We start from the raw sequence: 21,709 nt of genomic DNA on the forward strand, positions 1-21,709 counted from the left end.
TTTTCTTACTCTACATGCCTCAGTTGATTGGTGGATCACTTTTCCGGGGATAATAATCCCTTCCCCCCAAAAATTACAAATATAATAATTTGGTCAATTAATCAACGACTGTTTGTGGAACACTGCTGTACGCAATTGGCTGTCGCATTTCGTCCATAAAACAGTCAGTTCACTTTACAGTATATTCTGTGAAGAGCTTTGAGACGTCTAGAAGATGTGATAAAACGCTATATCAAATGCAAGGATTATTATTTATTATTAGTGTATTAAAGATTAACTTGCCTTTGCCGCCTTCACCTACAGCCACTAGCAAACTGTCCAATGTCACTGATCTGGGCATTTTTATGATTACAGAGTGAAATCTTGCTTGGTATAAAATGATTGAGAGGAGGAAGAAGAAAAAAAACTACCTTAATTATATGCTTTTTAAACCTGCACCATTTCAATTTTGAAAAGCATTTAATATATAACAATGCTGAAGTAAAATTATGTTTCCTTGCCACCAAAATGAATTAATGTAATATCCTTAGAAAATAAGCAATTTTCCATATCCAGTAATTGTCCATCATAAAATTCACAATATAACACAACAGCCTACAGAGATGTTCAATTATGACATATTGACAATCTAGAATACTGTAGTGTAATATGCAAGATAAGTCGTCTATCAAGTTAGACTTTTATCAATAGTTCTGATTTCAATTTAAATATTTGAGAAACAAAAAAGCACTACATCAATGTCATTTTATTGAATCATCAAGTTATCGATTCTATGCAGAAATTTGCTACAGCATGCTTTGCCACATATTTCTTTTCCATGCCGTGCCTTCAGCCACTATGTCCCAAGGCTCTGGAACTGCCTTCCTCACTCCCTTCGTCTCGCTCCTTCCCTTCCCATTTTCAGGTCTCTGCTGAAGAGCTTTCTTTTTGACCGCGCCTTTGGTCACCTTCCTCCCCCTGGCTCGGACCCGGGATCCGTTACTGTAAAGCGCTCTGAGATGCCGTCTGGCGTGGAGGGCACTATATAAATCCAAGTTGTTGTTGTTTGTTGTTGTTATGTGTATTTATTATACCTACATTGCATTTTCAAAGTATTTCTGAAGGCCAAACCACACGGTATATTTTCAATATTGCTGGAATTCATAAATACTGTATTATCTTGATAGATTCTACAGCATCCAAATGTTATTGTTGCTTGATTAAGCAGCCTGGTGAATTAAATGCTAAGAAAAATATTTTGTATTTGTTTAGTGGACAATAGAACAAAGGTTAAGTACAAGAACAAGACTGTTTATAACCTTGAACAGTCCTACCCATTTATATCGACATATCAGGGACCATTCTAGTTTTTCGCCATAGGCAGTCACAAACAAACAGGTATTCTATGATGAACATATCTGAACCATCTAATTACATACATTTGATTGATTTAAAAAGTCATTCATTTCATTAAAATTCCTGAACCATTTATTTACCTGTAATTTCGTAACTTTTTTTTACAAAAATGTCATCAACTTATTTATAAAAATAGTCACACAGTGGAATTCGTTTTAGGCGGATGCTGGTTAACCCCGGAAGCCAGGTAAATCGAACAAAACACCTGGCCCCGAATCATTTGTATTCTTACCCGTTTTAAATATGCCAGTTGATTCAGACAAAAATCTGGTTAATCCAGGCAAAATGCCACGCTGGTCGCCACTGAATCTACTCACTCGAATCTTTCATGTGTCCAGCGCTTCATTCAGTCACGAGAGACTCACAAGCAGCTGTAGCTGTACTGTCAATCAATGAGGGGGCAGAGGAATGGGGAAGAGCAAGTGAGGGAATATTATGCCTTTAATACTGTTAGGGACCAAAACAATTTGTCGACATAAGTGTGCTTGAGTTCATAAGAATGCTCTCCATACAATTGCATTACTCACACATCCAAGCACAATCCTAGAACAATCTTAGAAAGAAATGTTAGAAATAAAATGTTAAATCTCTATGCATCAATACTTAATAGGCTAATAAAGTAACCAACAATTTCTATACCTCTGCATGTGCTGTGCAACCTGCTGAAAACCAAATGACTGTATAAATACCTCACTGCCTATGTACTCACTTTGTGTAATTGACCAATTATGTCAACCTCTATTTCACTCAGTCAGGAATAATGAATGTCAAATGATTTCCTCTCAAGACAACGCTTTTGCACATCCAGATAAATTTGCATTACACTAATTTTTTTAAAGTTTTTAATGTTTTTTAAAATTACTTTTTTTTAAATTATTAGTGACACAGTTTCACTTCACTAATCACATTTCTGAACTTGTATTTTTGTAATTCTGGGAAAGCAGTAAATTGAACAATTTACCAAATGCTAGTGCCCCTTTATATTCACTTTTGCCGACAAAAATACAGTCCTTCACTTCACGGTATGTAGCAGTATCCTATGAAGCATTTAGATACATTCTGCTGACAAAAAAGGCATTATATCAATTGTGAGGATCATCATTATTGAAAAATGGCAGACAAATTCCATCAACTGTTCACATTTTCTTGCTCAATTATGGTAGTGAAAGAAATTCTTCTCAGGTTTCTCAATTTAATTCAAGAATTGTAAATGAATACAAAGCTGCAAACTGCATGAAAATACTAGATGCACATACAATAAAGCCCCATTGTCACACAGCAGGTGGGGCCCATAAAAGCCAAACCAATGCTATAACGATTGCTGGTCACTGCTTCCATATTCACTCTGCACACATACACAGAGTAAGATGGCTCAATTTGTACTTCAAAACGCCAGCTGGTACGTGAGAAGCCCAAATGGCCAACATCTGATCATCAGATCACCTCCACCGCTGTAACAACCTGATAGCCTGGAGATTGCCATTGTCATTTCCTGTACTCTGGCCAGCATTTTGAAGTACCATTGAAGTCCGTGCGCACAACTGGATTTTTGTTGTGCAAGTAAATGTCAAGGTCTACATCCCATGCAAACCTGTGCTGTAACAAAGCACATTATAAGGCAGTCTACTGCAAGAGAATATTCAAATTATTATGATGCAGTTAAATAAGTTTCTTAATGCACCACCTCAATACAAATTCAATTCAAAGAATTCACCTGCAAGCAAATTAAGTATGCAATAAAAAAGACTGAAAAATGCTAATTCTCAATATGTATTATAAAACCTAGATATTAGGATCAGAACAAGCAAGCCAATTAAAAATATTCCACATGAAAGAGTTTTCACTATCCTAGTGGAGTACATGAGGGAAAATTGCAGTACTGAACCTGAAGACATTAAAGCAATCTCCCGTGCTATTGGGACTGTGGAAATGTCATCTGTGAAGGGCAGCTGGGCATATTTAAATAATGGAGCTGTAAATGCAGACAGATATTGTGCTATTTTACTCCACTATCTGAGAATCTGAGAAGTTTTATATACACACACACATATACCCACACACATATTATCAGTCAACAATAAAATAAAATGCTGCTGCAACCAAAAAGTAATTAAAACTTTAAAGATGTTCAAATTGATGTCAATTCCTTTTACCCCAAAATGACAGTTATAAAAAGGCTCCAATTTAGTCAATTGTTTCAGTCAATTCCAAAAATTAAAAACAAATATAAATTGCCATTTATGATATTGACCCACAAAAAAGGAATGGATAGCTTTACTGGCAATGTTGTAGACAAATTTGCAGTATTGCAAATCCAACATTATCCTTCAATTCATAATTATCGCAAGCAGAGCAACATTGCTGCCATCCCCGCTGCATTTTGAAATTTGAAAATGAGCAGTTGCACGTTTACGCTAATCTATGACCTGTCGCTAGATCTCAGGCAGGCAATCACATTCATTATACAAGGGAAATTGTACAAGCAGACGTAAACAGTATTTTTTTTAATTATTAAGAAAATTCTATGAGATATAATACACATTTAAAAATATAAAGAAAGCATGTTATGCATGCCTCTGAACCTGAGCAACCCCATTTTGCAGCACTTAAAATCAAAACTTATTAGTGTCCAACTTGTCACAATTCAAGCACTGTGAAACAGCCTAACACACAGTTACTGTTGCTCATCAGATCTTCCAATTTTATAAGTTGAAACCAATAGATCCATTTGTGAACTGCTGCATCACATTATCCCCTCTTAGTTTTTCCTCCAAATAATAAAACATGTGTACTGTATGCAACAATATGAATTTATTTAAATGTTAACTGCAAAAATGAGCTATTCAATTTAATCGCCACCCTTATTTCTTCGCATAATGTTAATGATTCACACGGCAGCATCCCTTAACAGTAATACTTGGAACTTACTCTTCCTCGGCCAATTACAATTGAACAAGTGGCAACAAACATACCGTACTACAGTAACCATTGGCACAAATAACTAGCACTATTTAGATGCTTATAACAACAATGAGAAAGATTTTTCTATTTTTAAGATGCTGAGGTTACAATCAATTTCATGGTAAATAATTGCTGTGAAAATTATTTTGCATTTTAATTTTATACTCGGTGCTATTCATCAATTTCCTCATTTTCATTATACAACAGTCCTGTGTCACTTTCTATTAAGTCATAAGGTCAATGTTTTCAAAAATAAAATAATTTAATTTTTCACTTTATTTCTGACAAGATCAGGTTTGTGATCTTTCCTTCTCAAAGTATTTGACATTATGAATTCTCTTCATCTCAGATACTTATTTCAGGAAATAGACAAAGATGAGTGCTGTAGTAAGTACTGTAACTCTGTAACTACAATTTGTTTGATCTGACATAGTGTTTTGAGATTGATAAAGTTACATTCATACAAAACAGAACTCTAAACTACATCACATTCCATTGAGAAATGTTAATGTCCAGTTTTTATTGATGTGAAATGGATGATCATAGGATCAATAAATTCAAGTGAAATGTTACCCTTTTCTGTTACAGGAGATGAATAAAAACAGTATTGCTCTAGTTTCCTTTCCTAATTGTTCCCTGGCTCTAGGAATTGTCACTAAGACCATCACACATTTCAAGAAACAAAAGGGTAAAAGTCCTCAGGTCACAATCTAAAACATTCACCTTTTCTCATTTTGTTCACATTCCCAAATAAAATGCAAATTTCTGGTTAAATCAAAATCCCATAGTACCCAATTAGTGTTAATAAAATAAGTAATTTGCATTTTCTTGTGGTCTACATGACCACATTGATCAGATATTCCACATTACTGATACACAAAACATTTAAAGATGCTGCTTTATTCCTAACAAGTGATAAGATCCAGTTGGTTTGATTTCTCCTCAGCCGAAACCCTTGTCCACGCTTTTGTCACACCTATCTGCCAATCCCTTTACACCTTGGCACCTACCCAATTCACCACCTCTGCTCGGCTGGATTTGGCCTCTTGCTTGTCCCTCGTCCCCTGCACTCCACCATCAGCAGCTGTGCTTTCAAAGACTTCGCTCCGAAACTTTGGAACTCTCTCCCTCAATCCCTTGCATCCTGTGTGCTGTGCGCAATTGGCTGTCGCGTTTCATCCACAAAAGTACAGTCAATTCACTTTACAGTATATGATATAAAACGCTTTGAAATGTCTAGAAGACGTGAAAAGCGCTATATCAAATGCAAGGATTATTATACTACTATCCCCCTTCCCCTTTTTCAGATCACACTTGAAAACCTTCTCTTCGACGTGCTTACTGTTATCTGCCTCCCTTTCTGTGTCGGGCATTACATTATGCGCTCGGAGATGTGAAAGGCACGATACAAATTCAAGTAGTTGCTGTCAAAATTCAACACAATAGCATTTCAATTTTGGTCTCATCACTCCTAAATACTGTGGTCATGTCTTCAGCATATGATTGATCTTTGTAAGCACAATGAACGCATGGCTCGACAAAATACTTGCATTTATTTTGGTTTGCTCTGACAGAGTAGAGACCCTTTTCTGCATAAACCAAACCGAGCACATTTGTCTAATCATTTGCTCACAATCTTGTACTCTATGTGCAAAGTTTACAACAAAATCAATTAAGAAAACACCAATTTCAGGTAGTGCTGAAATTTTCTTTCAAGAAAGAAAAATAATAATAATTTGGTCACTCAATCCATGACTGTTTGTGAGACACGGCTGTGTGCAATTGGCTGCCGCGTTTCGCAGTCACTTCACTTTACAGTGTATTCTGTGAAGCGCTTTGAGACGTCTAGAAGACGTGAAAAGCACTATATAGGAATGCAAGGATTATTATTGTTATACATTACCTCACCCTCCAAACTAAAAAAGACAAGTGCTCCACAGAATACACAGAAAGAAAAAAAAAATTTCAGAGTTGAAGTGATGGGGTCCCTTGATTTTATGTATATGTAATTTCTTCAGTGAGCTTCTGATCATGATAAAGTTGAAACTAAACATTCTGAACATGGAAAGTTCACAATCGAGAGAAAAGCAACAGCAAGTGATCGAAAACCGACCTTGACAAAACTTAGTTACTGCCTCCAGTCTTTTTGCTTCATCAATTCCTTACACTTTCAATTGTCAAGTCAATTTTCAATCGAGAAACCTATCAATTCTATGAGCTTTAATCATCTTTAGAAATTCTAAAATCCACATGGATCAAATTGGCCAGTAATGATCCAAGTTAATTATATTTAAAACCACTCCTAGTGTACATACAAATGAATACAAGTTCTAATGATTCATAAAAATGCAATTATATGGTCCTGCAGGTAAATGTAGAATTCTGATCATGAAGCAGCATAGCATAGAAACTATAGCACCAAAAATAAATGGATGTTGTCATTTAAAATCTGGTGCTAGGTAAATGAAAGCGATGTATTACTTCATATAATAATAATGACCTTGCATTTGATATAGCGCCGTATCACATCTTCGAGGCGTCTCAAAGCACTTCACAGAATATACTGTAAACAGAATTGAATGTATATTTTGTGGGCGAAACGCAGCAGCCAATTGTACACAGCAGTCCTATAAATAGTCGTGGATTGAATGACCAAATTATTGTTATTTCTTTTATCGAAAGGATTATCCCGGAAAAGTGATCAGCCAATTGACTATCAACCAGCTTCCTACTTATTGCTTGGTAAACAGAGGCATTGCATGCATTAAGAGGCATTTACGCACATGTCTCAGAGACAGTTTATTCATTTGGGGATTTTATCTTTGACAGGGTCAGTATAATCAGATAGATATATATTTTAAAAATTAGATTCGTCAATTTTTTAAATTTAGTTTCAGATTTTCAGAAAAATAACAACACCTGGAAAGTTGCCTGCTATATTGAAAGGCAGACGTGGCAAAACTATTACATTTAAACTTAAAATATCCAAATTGTGCACAACATTACAGCATCTCAATCTGAAGAAGATCCAAATTTACTGTTCAAAAAGGAGTTATGGCTTCTTAGCTGAAAGCAATTAGCTGTTAGGCTCTCTATAATACTAAGCTTCAGTCTTTCACGGAATTAGACCAGGGTTACAATTTGCAGCAAACCTTCTATACTTTTCCGAACCAGAAAAGTATATAGAAACTTAAGAAAATATGAGATCTAATTGCACGCAGTGACTGTGAAGCTTCTAACGAATCATCTTGGTGTGTTCTTTTACTACACCACCCTGTATTGATTAGTACGTAGCATTTCAGTTATTTTTTAATTGTTTTGAATGTATTGAAAGAACACCAATTCAAAAACATTTTTACTGTTGGTTTTACACAAAAGGGGCTTTATCCTGTTCAAATTCACTGATGAGGTTTCCAAAGATTTGTGGGAAAGAAAGTTGTTGAAACAAAAAATATACTATTGAGTAACCATTTGAACATTTCTAAATCTACAGTCTTTATTTTAGACCCAAATAATCCTCTATATGGCCGACTTGGTAAAGGAAATACCTTAATACTAAACAGCACTCAGACACGCAGACCAGAAATTCCAGGTTCAAAACCTTGTTTTTTGGTAAGTTAACTGATCCCAGCCGAGGCAACAAATGGAGTGTTACAATCTCCCTCAGCTCTCCTGTGTGAATGAAGGCACAATCAAGTAGAGTTCCTTGTCTTGAATGCTATCCAGAGACCCACTGGACAGTGTATGTATGGATGTCAAGTGAGAACTTGGCGACAGTACCTGCAGAGATAAAAAACCTGTTGTGCTCACATTCATGGTTCATGCTTGAATGGCCATTCAAGTGAGGAACCTCAGCACATCCACAGAACCATACTCCAATAGAAAGATAAAGGAATCACATGCCTTCAGGTGAAGAGAGACAATGTAGAGAAAAAAGTTAGCTACTGATGCTTGCAATATTGGTCTAAAACTAATTCTTCCAATCTTCAGCTCAAATGTACTATTTTTTCCCATGCACCTAGTAGTAATTTTATTACAAGAAATGCCAAATAAGGTGAAAATATGAGTAACACCACTCCCAAACATGTGAAGCATAACTAAGATATGCTTCACATGTATTCTGCACTGTATTTACATTTAACCTATAAAGACAAGACATTCTAAGATGTCAAGTTTTCAGCACCAGAACATATGAAAAACTGCTGCACAAACACTGGACGGACAGTGACGAAGTGTAGTCCGTTCTTCATCTGACAATTTAATTTCTTTCATAAAAGATTCAAACATAACTTTTTTAAAAAAAATGCAAGTTAGGTAACTCAATTTGAATCCAACCTGTGATGCATCAATTTAATACTTATTCAATATTTTTTGCCAAGGTAAGTTATTCCATTCACTTGCCAATTGCTTGACAGCCAATTCTTGTCTCTCATTGACATGTGATTTTTCACTGATAAGCAGAATAAAAATTGCCTTCCACAAGTCCACCTCTGTAATTTTATGTACTAATTATGATGAGATCTGCAGTTACTAAATAAAGTATATAAGCTTAACTATACCAGATACAGTTATGAACCAAGAAGTTCATCTTGTGTGAGATGGGCATACATAATTCAATCTTTAGCATCAGTGCAAACTGACTTGACTTAGTCGCTTTATCAGTTCAGTCATGTAATTGATTTACCCAAGGACAAGATTAGATTTGAGACTCTGGCTTGAATTGCTTTTAAAACTAAACGTTGCAAAGACACCAATACTTCAAACTGGTATTTTATTTACAAATGATTAAATATAATTGAGAGTGCATATAAGTAAATAAACAATTATCATCATAATAAAGACAATATTTTATAACTGGAGAAAAGGTTTCATTGGGGTTACTTCTTCTCCCTGTATTTATTTACTTCCAAGCGCATTGGAAGATATACGAATAGCAATAAACACTTGATATAATGTATCCATGGTATACATTAATTTGAGGCCAGATGGAATCATTCCAATGGACGAGTGACACTTTAGCTTGATCGATTTGGGGGTTTAGGAAATTTCAGTGCATATCTTCTCTCCAGGAGATGAATTCAGTGAAGGTAGATTCCATCGTGCTCTGGGTTTTCTGTTGATCGCTTGACAGTCTTTTACCCAATTCTATATTTCCATTCTTTCTCTGTACAGAAATATTCCCTCTGGCATCTCTTTCTTTAAACAGCAGTTTACCGATTTGCAGTTTCCTATTCGTTAAGAAGGTGATAGTATTTCAATTTACTTCAACAACTACCTTCAACATTATGCAAAAGATGAGAGGCTTCAGAGCATGCCTCAATAAGGTAGCCTAAGGTTCACTTGTGTTCAACTATCACTGCTGGGAAAGAAAAAGAAAATAAACTGCTAAGCAGAGCTCAAAATCATGGTGTGAAGGGGAGAGGAAAGGAAAGCTATAAAGAAAGGAAAAAAAAGATTATCTAGTTTGCTCTCAGGTCTTTTTAATTCTTCAAATTGAAAATATCCTCCACGTACTGCACTGCAATTCCTGTGATTTATGGAGGATGTTAAGAATGTAATAAATATACCACCATTGCTGTGATAAACTGTTAATAAACAACATTTACAGGGATCAGTTGCATTCATATTTTCAGGTAAGGATTTACCTCTTTTTGGAAATCCCTTCTCTGGATCTGTTTGGATGCCAGAGTAGAACCAGAAGCTATTAGATCATATACGATTACAGATGTGACAATCCCATATACTTTTATACTACATTGTGTATGCAACAATGATTCGACACTGAGCACTTGCGTCAAACATTTTCACATTTGACCAGTGTGAATTTCATCTCAGCATTTTCCTTTTTGCACTGCAGTTATTTATTTTGCAACCCCTTAGGAAAACTGAGTGCAAACGAGAAAACCAATTTGAGCACAGCAATAACCACAAACAGCCAAGGAGTGAGTGAAATTTTATTTGGGAGTTTGTTGGTCAAGACCCTGGGAAAGACAGTACTCTCATGGGCAGATAAAAGCAAAGTGAATTAAAACAAAGTTTAAAACATTATGTTGATTTTAATGTAGATTAATTTATAGATCCAATCAATGACTCTTCATGCAGCTCTGAAAATTAGAATTTAGTAAGCCAACATTCATTTCACTTCACACAAAAATGTAAATGATAGGGTAAATGTAATGTAACCTGAAATCATAGGTGACTACACATAAATTAAGAACTGAAACTAATAGTTACGAAAGGCGCCTGCTGGTTAGATCTCACTACATCTTTCAGCGCCTTGGGACGTCCTCCCGACGTGAAAGGCACTATACAAATGTAATCTTGTTGTGTAAAGGGGAAATACACATTACAAAATCATAATTTAAGTGGGATTATACTTTTGATTTTCAACAGTATTCATTCAAAGGACGTCTCATCACCTCACAAGCATCAAAATGGATAAAATTCCTTTTTCTGGTATTACCAGGAGTTAAAACATATCTGAATATAGTCTCCACTTGTATTTCTTAAATTCTGAAAAATCCCACTAATACCATATACTAAATTTTCAATTTGAGATAAATTAGCCCAAACCTCATAATACTAATTACTCCTATCACTGCCCTAGGCAAATCTACACAATGAACCAATCTTAAATGGACGAAAATCTCAGGTGAAAAATCAAAGGCTGAATCACCTCTGTTGCTGCCACAAATCTTTAGCAACCAGCTAGAATGGCATTGGTGAAAGCATGGGATCCTGTGGTTGACGGGAGGGGTAAATCTTCATCAAAATGTGCACGCAAAACACCTACTGCTAAAGTAAACAAAACCTCAATCTGATTTTTATAGCATGAGCAACTCAGTAAAATTTTAAAGTGCTGTTTCACTGAATTGTTTTAAGCTTCATTTCATTGGTCTAGGGGGTGGGGGGAGAGAAATATCCCTTCAAAAGTCCTCCAAAAAGTCCGGAATAGATAGAAAGGTTCTATGAACATGAATCCATGCTTCCAATTTCACTTGTATAAATAACACCACATTTGTCTCTTATTATAACCCTTAAAACTATATCTATTATCCACCTGAATTTATAATACATAAGGAAAATATTTAATAAAACTAGTCTCTGGTGCCCATTGGCATATGAGAACCATTAGATAATCACAGTTACCTACAGTAATTAACAATATTCAGATATTAACAAATGAAAAAATGCAATATAATTTCAGTGGCGATAGCCCTCATTTGTAATTCAGAACCAATTATGAAGTGGCAGAACTGTGATCCTGAACATAAAATTCTAGCTGAATATACTGTAAAACAATTAGTTATTATAAAGGGTGTACAATTCTCAGAGTGTTAATTATCCTTAGTCTCCATACGTCTCTTTGAACAATCTTTCGTAAAACTACTGGGATGGATCGCTTATCAGCCACCTCAATTTTATTTAATTTTGGAAAGCATTGTTGAAAATCCTCAATTCCCTTAATTATCGTAAGTGATTAGTTATATTTTCACCACCAAACTAAAAGACTCTGAGGAAATCTATCCTCTTCTTCGTTCGATTTTGTTATGCAAGGATCCAGCAAAGATTTTGACCACAGAGATTGGATCCATCAAATCCTTCGCACTCTATTAAATCTCTTGCTAATAAATGTAATTTTGAACCTCTTTCAGCAATTATTTTTCCAGTCACTTGGGCAATGACAATATTTAAATTACATTAAATATAAATCAAGAATATATTTAATGTAATGTGGCTGTAAGTCAGCTTGAAAAGCAAATAACTTTCATGTTTAGAGCTTAACAGTCACAGCTTGCATCTTCCAATTTCATTTTAAAATGGTCAATTCACATCTAACTGTTTGTGATGGATAACCAAGGACTCCAAAAATATAATGAAATTCACAAATTTGGTTCAGATGGAAAAAGCCCTTTGAATCATTTGATTTCATTTTTCCAGAAAACCCACCCATCATAGCATTTTTTTAAAAAATTAGTCCATTCTTCTAGCCTCAACTTGTGAGTCAATTCCAGCTGTTAAACTCTTGAGAAATAATACTTCCTGGTGTGAGTCTTGAAGATGCCCTTACTACTCTGAATTTGTACCCTATTGTTCTGCTACCCTGGCGTAGGTGAAAAAACAATGTGCTGTAAAATGTAGGGAACACCCATAATTGATCTTTTATCTGGACCTTAAAGCTTTCTTTAATATAAAGAAAGCCACAAGTCCTTACCATATCATATAGCATAGTTCGCACATCAAAGTAAGTCAACCACAAAGATCACCACGCATAATTTTCTTATGAACAGCAGGATTTTTTTAAAAAAGAGTAATCTCCAAAGCTGGGAGTACCCTGCAATACTTAGAAATGTAATTGTAATACCATCTACAAGAAACATAACACTTTTTAAAAATTGTTCAAATAGTTCAGATTCAGAATTACAAGTTTAACCGCGAAACCTGGTGAAAACATGAGTTCCTATACCCATGGTAGATCCAGTTTAATATTACAGCTGATGTCCTTTGGAATAACTCTAGGAATTTAAATATCGCCACACGAACCACCTCATTAAATGATTGCAAGAGTGGTCAATGAAATAATTTCCTTCTTAACAAATTGTTGTAACCACTTTTATCAGAATTATTTGAAATCAAAATGTAAGTAATAGTTTATGCAAGTTATAACTCACATTTTCCTGGTCAATATCAAGCAGACAATCAGACTGAATGCTCACAGATATATAATTATACAATTAATTAGAAGCATCCCCTTTCACAGCACCTTTTGGAATAAATGGTGATCCTTTGTTAAAAACAATTGTTTAATTAGTTCAAGAAATTTGAACTGAAAGCAATGAGGGTATATATACTGTACTCATTTTCAATCCTGCAGGTTCTAGTATAACCAAACAACAGGCCACACCCTCAATAAAACACATCTATGTGTGTTTATTTCTGGGTCCTGGTATAGACACAGCAGTAGATTATGAGGCACACAATTATAATTTGTCTTTCAGCAGAGCAATACTGCCCCCTACCATGACATTAGGATATCTAACCAAAGTGTTTCTAACACTGATTTCCATTGCATTGTTAGCTTTGAACTTATGACTTACCAGTCACCTTCATTCTCACAATCAACATCTTTACACAGGAGACAAACTTCCCTCCTGTTTCCTTATTCTACCTCCTCTACATTTTAGCTCTTGACCTTCAAACATCTAAGTAAGAAAAATTGCTGGTGATGGGTTTTGATGTGGCTTATGAAATACTTTCAGTTTAAATAATGATCCTTGGATTTGATATCATGCCATCGGGAAGTTTCAAAGCGCTGCATAGGATTGTATGGTTAAGTGTAATGACTTTGTGGAGTCATGTAGCGTAGTGGTCAGTGTGCTCGCCTCGCAAGCTAGAGGACCTAGGTTTGATTCTCGGGCAGGGCGAAACATTTGGCAAGTTTTCTTACCCCTCTGTTCACCTTGGAGTACGTAGGAATCCAGTTGTTAGTTGATTGGTGGATTGCTTTTTGAATAATCCCTTCAAAAATAATTTGGTCATTCAATCCACAACTGTGGGACAATTGGCTGCCGCATTTCACGTACAAAATATACAGTCAATTCACTTTACAGTATATTCTGTGAAGGGCTTTGAGACATCTCAAAGATGTGATAAGGCACTGTATCAAATCAGTGTAGTGTCTTTATTTTTAAGGCACACACAGCAGCCATTTATGCACAGTAATGTCCCATAATAACCTTGAAGTAAATGACTTTTATCCAGGGGATTGTTGACCAGGACACCAGGAGAAACTCTCTTCTCTTTTCGATAGTGCCTGAACAGGCAAACAAGCCCTTGGTTTTACATCTCAGCCAAAGGACGGCACCTCTAACAATGCCAGCACTTCCCCAATGCTGTAATATAGTGTCAGCCTAGATTACATACGTCCAACTTGGGGCTTGAACTTGAACTCAGAGACTGAGTCATTTGAATCTTTCTTATCATAATGCCTTGTGAATCAGAATAATTGGAATCATAATCTTAAAATTCACCAATAATTCACATAATTAAATGAATGCAACAGTATTTCAAATCAATTTGTTCCTACCATAGCATTTCAGAGAGAAACTCAAGCATTCCATCTTCGTCTAACAGGCTTACTGTGGGACTTTTCTTCCGAACAGGCCAGTACCTCTTCATAAATTGGGCGCGATGACATTTTTCAAAATAATGGAATAATGTATTTGACTTAATTTAGATTATGATGTGTGATTCCACCAATGAAAAGAACAGGCCAAAGCCAGCACAGTATCTTCCATTAATATTCAGTGCAATATTTGCTGTACAATAGCCTATTAAAGGTGAACAATAGATTCTACCTCATTCAATTTAACACCAAAGAAGTCAATGCATGTCTGAACAAAAGGATCATTTAGTTTTTCTTGGCAGTTACTTAAATGAAATTGTTACCCAGGCAACCAGTGCTCATGAGATTCATTGGAGGTGTAACCACAAAAATCCAAATCAACAAATCTAAGCACCCTGGCAATTCAAAATCGGGTTGATCCCCAGCCTAAAGTAGATTTGACTAGGACCTCATGCAAATAGGAATCATGTTCCTTGAAATTATAGTTATAATCTGTCTGTTTAAACTAAGATTCCCAAGACTCAGAGACCCTCTCTAAAAAATAACTTTAATAAAAATAAATCCAGAAGCATGCAAGCCTTCAATAATCACAAGATAAAAACAAAAAAGGTATCTTTACCTGATCATGCATACCTTCTCGTGGATGTGTCAAGGGTATCGCTAAAAATCTATCCAGGTATTTGGCTTGCCCCAGTGTATGAAAATGGTGAATGATACAAAAGCCTCAATCAGTGTGGGCAGAAAATAATACTCGCGTTTGACGCAACACTTTATCAACTTCAGAGTAGTTCTGTAAAGTGTAGCGACCAAATTTGTAAGCAAATACAGCAGCCAATTTATGCATTGCAGTGCCCCACAAACAGCAATTAAACGAAAGAACTTTTTCTTTAATCTTGGCGAATTATTGGCCAAGACACTGGGAGAAACTCTCTTCTCTTTCCCCAATCTCCGGCGTTGCAATGGCTCACGCCTTCCATTGTTTCCTCCAGGGACCAATTCAAGACCTTCCTCTTAGACTGTGCTTCCTGTCCTCTTTCCCTCCACCCGTCACCCCTTGTATCCCAGCACCTTGAGACACCTTCCCGACTTGAAAGTTATTGTTTTACGATGCGTTTCATTAACAGCAAATATTTTCAAGGTTTGTTGAAGTCTGTGAACATCCACTTATCAGTTGTTGTTGTGTGTGTATATATATATATACATACACACACACATACAATATATATATATGTAAATATATGTAATAATAATAATCCTTACATTTGATATAGCGCTTTTCACGTCGGGAGGACGTCCCAAAGCGCTTCACAGAACACACTGTAAAGTGAATTGACTGTATATTTGTGGGCGAACACGGCAGCCAATTGCGCACAGCAATATCCCACAAACAGTCGTAGATTGAAAATGACCAATTTATTATTGTTTTTGGTTTGGGAGGTATTATTATTAGGCGTGTGGAGTAAGGAAACTTGCCCAAGGTTTTGCCCTCTGCCTGGAATTGAACTCAGGTCTCTCACTTGCAAAGCGAGTGCTCTAACCACTGAGCTACAGGACTCCGAATCTGTACACACAGATATGTACATATACTCTATATTTAATGCTCAATTAATTTGTGCACTTCATTATCCTAAACATTTACTTAAGGCAGCAAATATAAGACATGGCATTTCTGGAGATATTTCCTGTATGAGCCTTCAATATCAGAATACAAATATTTTATTTTATGATCTCCGATGAGTGTGGCTAACGGGCCAGGCATGCAAATGTGCATAGCTAACCTGCGGTGAAATACTTGTTCAGCATTAAGAATAAAGTAATTTACTGCATCAAAAGTCTGATCAGTAATAGTACCCAGGAAATTATATTCCTTGTAAATTTAACACATGTTTTACCACCTCCCTGAAGCATGTTATATATGGTTGAGTAAATATCTGTTAATGAAGGTTTTTGCTGTATCATATATTACGCCAGGAAGCAAAGTGGTCAGTAATTAGTATATAAACCACAGTTTAGCAGTGCATTGGTTAGGCAAGTATAATTTCTGTTTTGTACCAAAGAGATACTTAAGTTTTTATTCTTAAAAATTTAAGCTGTACAAGAATATTTTGTTTTTAACTGCACTCTTTACAGAATCCATGCATTTTAATATCAACAATTTTGCTACAAAGACATTTTAGTAGATATGTAAAAGTACTGATTTCTGCAATTTATTGTAATTACTTTGACAATTGATTTGCACTTTAAAACCATTGCAAAGATCTGAAAACCCTGTAGGAATTCATTTTGTGCATCTTAAACCTTCAGTGCTTCAAAATCCATATTGCTTTATTATAATAGAATAGTAAACATAAAAATATACAATTTTTGTTTTAAAAATTACTAAAAATACAAGCAGAAAGAATTTTAAAAGCATAACCTATTGTTATCTGATGATTATCTGTTATTTTCTCTTTCCTGTATTTCTCTGCTCTTTTAAAAAATATGTTTTACTATTTTTGCCTATTGCATCCTTCCTTCTTTGAAGTTAGGTAAAGACAGCCATTAGGTTATTGTCTCTTGCGTTTGTTTAGATTCCTTTGATATTTTGTAAGGTGTGATATCTGTATGGTCTTAGTTGGTTGAACTGATGAGATAATGAAGGGCTTCGATCATATTGGTTAATTCATTGTATCTTCATTCACCTCCTGAACATTAACAGTGATAATTCCACCAACTTTATTTCTTTTATCAACTTCTTAGCATTGGATTTTGTCAGTGCATACAACTTTCAATGAGTGTGTGGTCCATTCTAAGAATGATTTACTTTGTCTATCAAGTTCATGCTCTATAGTAAAACAAGTAGACTATTGTACACTGTCAAATTTCCCATTACTGTTCAGCTAATTATTATAAAAAGTAAACCTTCCTTTCAGAATTGTCATTTGATTTAAGGAACAACTTACTGCCTTCACCAATATGATTGGTGAAAATATAAACACTTAGTTTCGCCCCCGTAGGAATTACATTTTGTAATTTTACAGAATTGTATCTTTTATATTTTAAAACAAAATGCATATGGTGCTGTTTCTTCAGTTTAAAATTCACTTATTTCTAATAAATTAGCAGCACACAGGAAGAGCAGACTCATATAATTAACTCAGAGTGGCATAATTGCATTCCTTTAACTGTATAATTATGGTGCAGTAATTTCAAAGGAGTTTGAATAAGTGGAGGTTTAAGCAAGTAACATGTTGGTGATGATAAACAGATGGTTAAAAATGAGAAAAAAATCCAGATGTGAGACAAAGATTCTGCTGATTCCTATATTAAATACCGCTGATCCTAATACTTCATTAATATCTTTTTGCAGAATTTGATTGAAGCCTGCTTCAAGTCCCCCACCTTGCCTGCCCCACCATTAGTAGGTGGGCCTTCAGCCTCTCTGCCCCCACCCTCTGGAACTCCATCCCATAGTCCTTCCCTTGCCTCCTTCAAGATCCGTCTCAAGACCCTTCTCTTCGGTCACCCTCCTAACCCAACCCTCGCCGCCCTCGACCCCTCCTGATCCCAACTACCATCTCAGGTGCGGATCCCTGATAGTTGATCGCCTTAGGACGTCCTCCTGAAGTGAAAGGTGCTATACAAATGTAATTTGTTGTCGTCGTTATGGTGCTACATCTTCCAACAGTTAAGACTCCGGTTGGATCACACTGTTGGATAATTATCTGTTGAGTCAGGTCCTTAAACATTTAAGAAAGTAAACCAGATATCCATCCATTGTCTTAGTGACAATGTTTTACCAATTTTGGGACCTCTTGGTTTATCTACATTGTTTTAAAACAGTAAGGAATAAGAAAGTACCATGAAGTCAATTGAAATACTCCATACCCCTCCCAAGCGCTTTCATATTGTCATTAACCTTTTTCTGGGGGAAAATTCTGCTAAAATACTGACATCTCTAGTCATTGAATCACTTGGCTTTTTCTCTCTGCTGACTGTGGGCTGCATTCTCTCTCTCCCCCCACCGCCCCCCCCACCCCCGTGACATATACAGAGCATATACTATTGTGTCCCATTCATCAATTTGATCATCTCAATCTGTGTATACCTCTATCCTCCACTGTAGTTCCAAAGCAGACACTTGTCCATTCATTTTTAAAAGCATTTGCTTTTGTTTGAAGTTGTAAAACATGAGGCAAAAGTTCCTCTAATTTTAATCTTGCACCTATGCCTACTAATGTGGCTTTCAATATTTTAACCTTGCTTTTATCCTACTATATCTATTCCTCTCAGTAATTTAAAGTGTTAGATCGTGTGTTCTGCCTCACCTGCATCTTGTTTATTGATATGGAAATAGTTTATCCCTCTGGGCATCTCAATATTAATAAATCATCCTTGCAGTTGATATACCACCTTTAGTAGAATACTTCCAGAAACAATTGTGGGGTTTTCATATTGTGGTTTTGTTTATTCCTTGTTTCATTTCTTAATAATGCTAAGAATTTACACTGTATAATTTCATTTAATTTCTTGTGGTTGTTATTAATAGTGGAATTTCTGAGCATCTTTTGGAATATTTTTAATATCTACACAGAGTCTTGCACAACATACATTGCAGTGATTTTAGCTGCTGTACCGTAAGTTGTGGGTTTAAGCCACATTGCTAAAGGTGGCGTCCTTCAGATGAGATTTTTTTTTAAATGTTCCATCTGCCTGTTCAGAAGGATGGTCAAGTTCCCATGGCACTATGAGCTTCTGGTCCATAGGACAAACAAAGTTTTTTTATAATACATTTGGATGTTCTAGCTCTGCAGAAAGATTGTTTTGAAGAAGTCTGCTGTGACCCTCTTGTGTAACTTTCGGAATTTGTTTATTTAGTGCTGCCCCATTTGTTTAGAATCATAGAAGCAGTTTGTTAGTGCACTTCATCTGTGATGCTCAGCCTTCCCAGTTAGGTCAGCTTGTTGAGCAGAACTTACAAGCAGAAGGTTCTGATTTTACTCAGCCCTTTTTATGTCTCCAGAGCAATAAAATTTGAGTATCTTGATGAAAATGAAATGTTATGCTTCATTTACTTTGTCAATTTTGTAGTTTGATAATGAAGAACAATCTGGATTTCCTTCATCTTGTGAAATAGCACATGGTGCTCTTCAGTTCAGTAGAATTGGCAGTATTTTTCAACTGGCTAGAGTTTGCCTTCAGCATGTTTCTTGTGAGTGATAGCACATTTTACTCTTTCAAATAGCATTTAATATATATATATTTTTAAAAAATAACACCAATAAACTACATATTTGCCAATAATAGTTGATGGAACTTGATGATTATCCAAACCTCTTGCAGAAAAAGATGGTGAACTTACAATCAAAACTAACAAGTAAATAATTATTTGTGATGACAAGGTCCTGTTTAGGCTCTCACTATAGTGAGAAAATTTAGTTGAAGTGCACAGGAAGTGTAGATTCAACAAAATGATGTTCAGCTTGCTTAAACTATTCAAGTTTCATAGGGACCATTAAGAAAACAAAATGCACTTTACAGTCACCTTTCAGGAAACAGGGCATACCATGTCCTGTGAAAGACATCATCTCCCAGTACACTCTGTCATCATTAAATTTGTAAACCTCTCCAATCCTGAAGTAGTAGCACATATAATTTAGGTTAACTGGGCTGATCAATCTCCTCTTCATTAGGGATGTGGCTTTGCTGACTACTCCTTCAGCATAAAAACAACACATTTCATCTACATCTGGAAGATATTCAAGGAGTTAGCAGTGCCTAGATAAACAGAACCCCTTCTGATGCCCTAGGAACCAAATAAAGCTTACTTGGTCATAATGCCACAACTGCTCCTTGGATACATTTTGCCAATGAATTATTTTGCAGTCCACCTCAAAAAACGTAATTTAAACATACATCTGGTGTATACGTACACTAAATTACAACTTATAGCACCTATGGTCAGAGCAAAGTTTTACAATGGATGACCCCTAGCAATTCTAGTATTATACTTTAGCCAGCATCAAGGCTGACCACTTCACTGGCCCAACATCAAAGGAGGCAACATGGAACGGTTGATGATCCTTTAAGAAAGCAGTTTTGCAAATAATCCATACTTGCACTCAATTCTCTTTTGGACCTGGGAGTGGAAGAGTGCTTTCTATATTGAGCTCTATGTGCCACAAAGATAAATTCAGCCATAAAAGGCAAGTTGGTCACAATGACTCGTACGAGATCATGTTTCTCACTTTGAAAAGTTAAACAGAAGACGGGCATTGCAAGAGTCAGTTGTTTTTTAGGGTTCATTGCATTCCACATAAATGTTCACATTCAGTGTTTGAATGAGTCACGATGGATGTTGTGAAGTTTCATTGCAAGTGAAATAGTTCTTGTAGAGAACAATTGAGATATGTGCAGAGTGAAATAACTCGCTTCCTATAAGCCAAAAATCTGCAGCAGAAGATGTAGAATTTTGAGAGCTAACAAAATACCAACTGTGTTGAACTTTTCTTGTGTTGAAGACATACAGCAGAAAAAAAGAGAACTTTTATTATCTGATGCCAAATGCAGGGGAAAACCAAAGCCAAAATCCAAAATGAATCGTCGTATATAGCAAGGAAGATCACTAAATTGAAAATTTTCACAAAAGAACAGTTTTTAATACTGAGTGATTTCACTACCACTCCATTCCACAAATTGATAATTTGTCTGATCCTGAAATTGTGAGGAAGAAATTCACCTTTCTGAAGTTCACATGGACAAAATGGCTGGAGAGGAACATGTGTTTCACTCAAAATGAAATTCAACTTTCCAACAGGTTTTAATGATTTTTTAAAAATTCTTAAATGTTTAGTAGTGAAAAATAAAACAATTTATGAGGCAATGTACTATATTTAAATACAATTTACTGAATAATATGAGGACGCCAGAGTCCCTTTAAAAAGTGCTCATGCAAAATGTTCTGTTTAGTAAAATAACCATACAAAAGATGACATTTAATACATTTTCTGTGAAGGTTCATAACTAAATTGATGGAGGCGTCAAGAGTTCTATTCTTGTTTGAATATCTCTGGCTTTCAAATATATTTGTTTGAATGGTACATCTGTGATGAATTAATTTATAGTTTGAGTGTTGGGAGTAAATCATTCCTTATACAAACTCTATGATCTATAGCTATTATAATGAATATAAAACCATCAGCAGTACTCACCGAGACCTTGCTACCAGTTATCTGAATGCAGAGGTCA

The 21,709-nt window shown here is 35.6% G+C and overlaps 1 protein-coding gene across 5 annotated transcripts in view; it reads right to left on the reverse strand.

Moving 5' to 3' along the window:
- diaph2 (diaphanous-related formin 2) overlaps window positions 1-21,709 on the reverse strand; it is a 275,153-nt gene that overhangs the window by 227,463 nt on the left and 25,981 nt on the right. For 4 of the 5 annotated variants that reach the window (XM_042340670.1, XM_007891859.2, XM_007891860.2 and 1 more), the window contains one exon: window positions 21,673-21,693. The exons of the other annotated variant lie outside the window; for it this stretch is intronic. In XM_042340670.1, the coding sequence (XP_042196604.1) occupies window positions 21,673-21,693 (21 nt within the window). The remainder of the gene's footprint in view (window positions 1-21,672; window positions 21,694-21,709) is intronic. 5 annotated transcript variants of the gene reach the window in all.

The sequence above is a fragment of the Callorhinchus milii genome, unplaced genomic scaffold, assembly GCF_018977255.1.
Source record: "Callorhinchus milii isolate IMCB2004 unplaced genomic scaffold, IMCB_Cmil_1.0 Scaffold15, whole genome shotgun sequence".
Lineage (NCBI taxonomy): Eukaryota > Metazoa > Chordata > Chondrichthyes > Chimaeriformes > Callorhinchidae > Callorhinchus > Callorhinchus milii.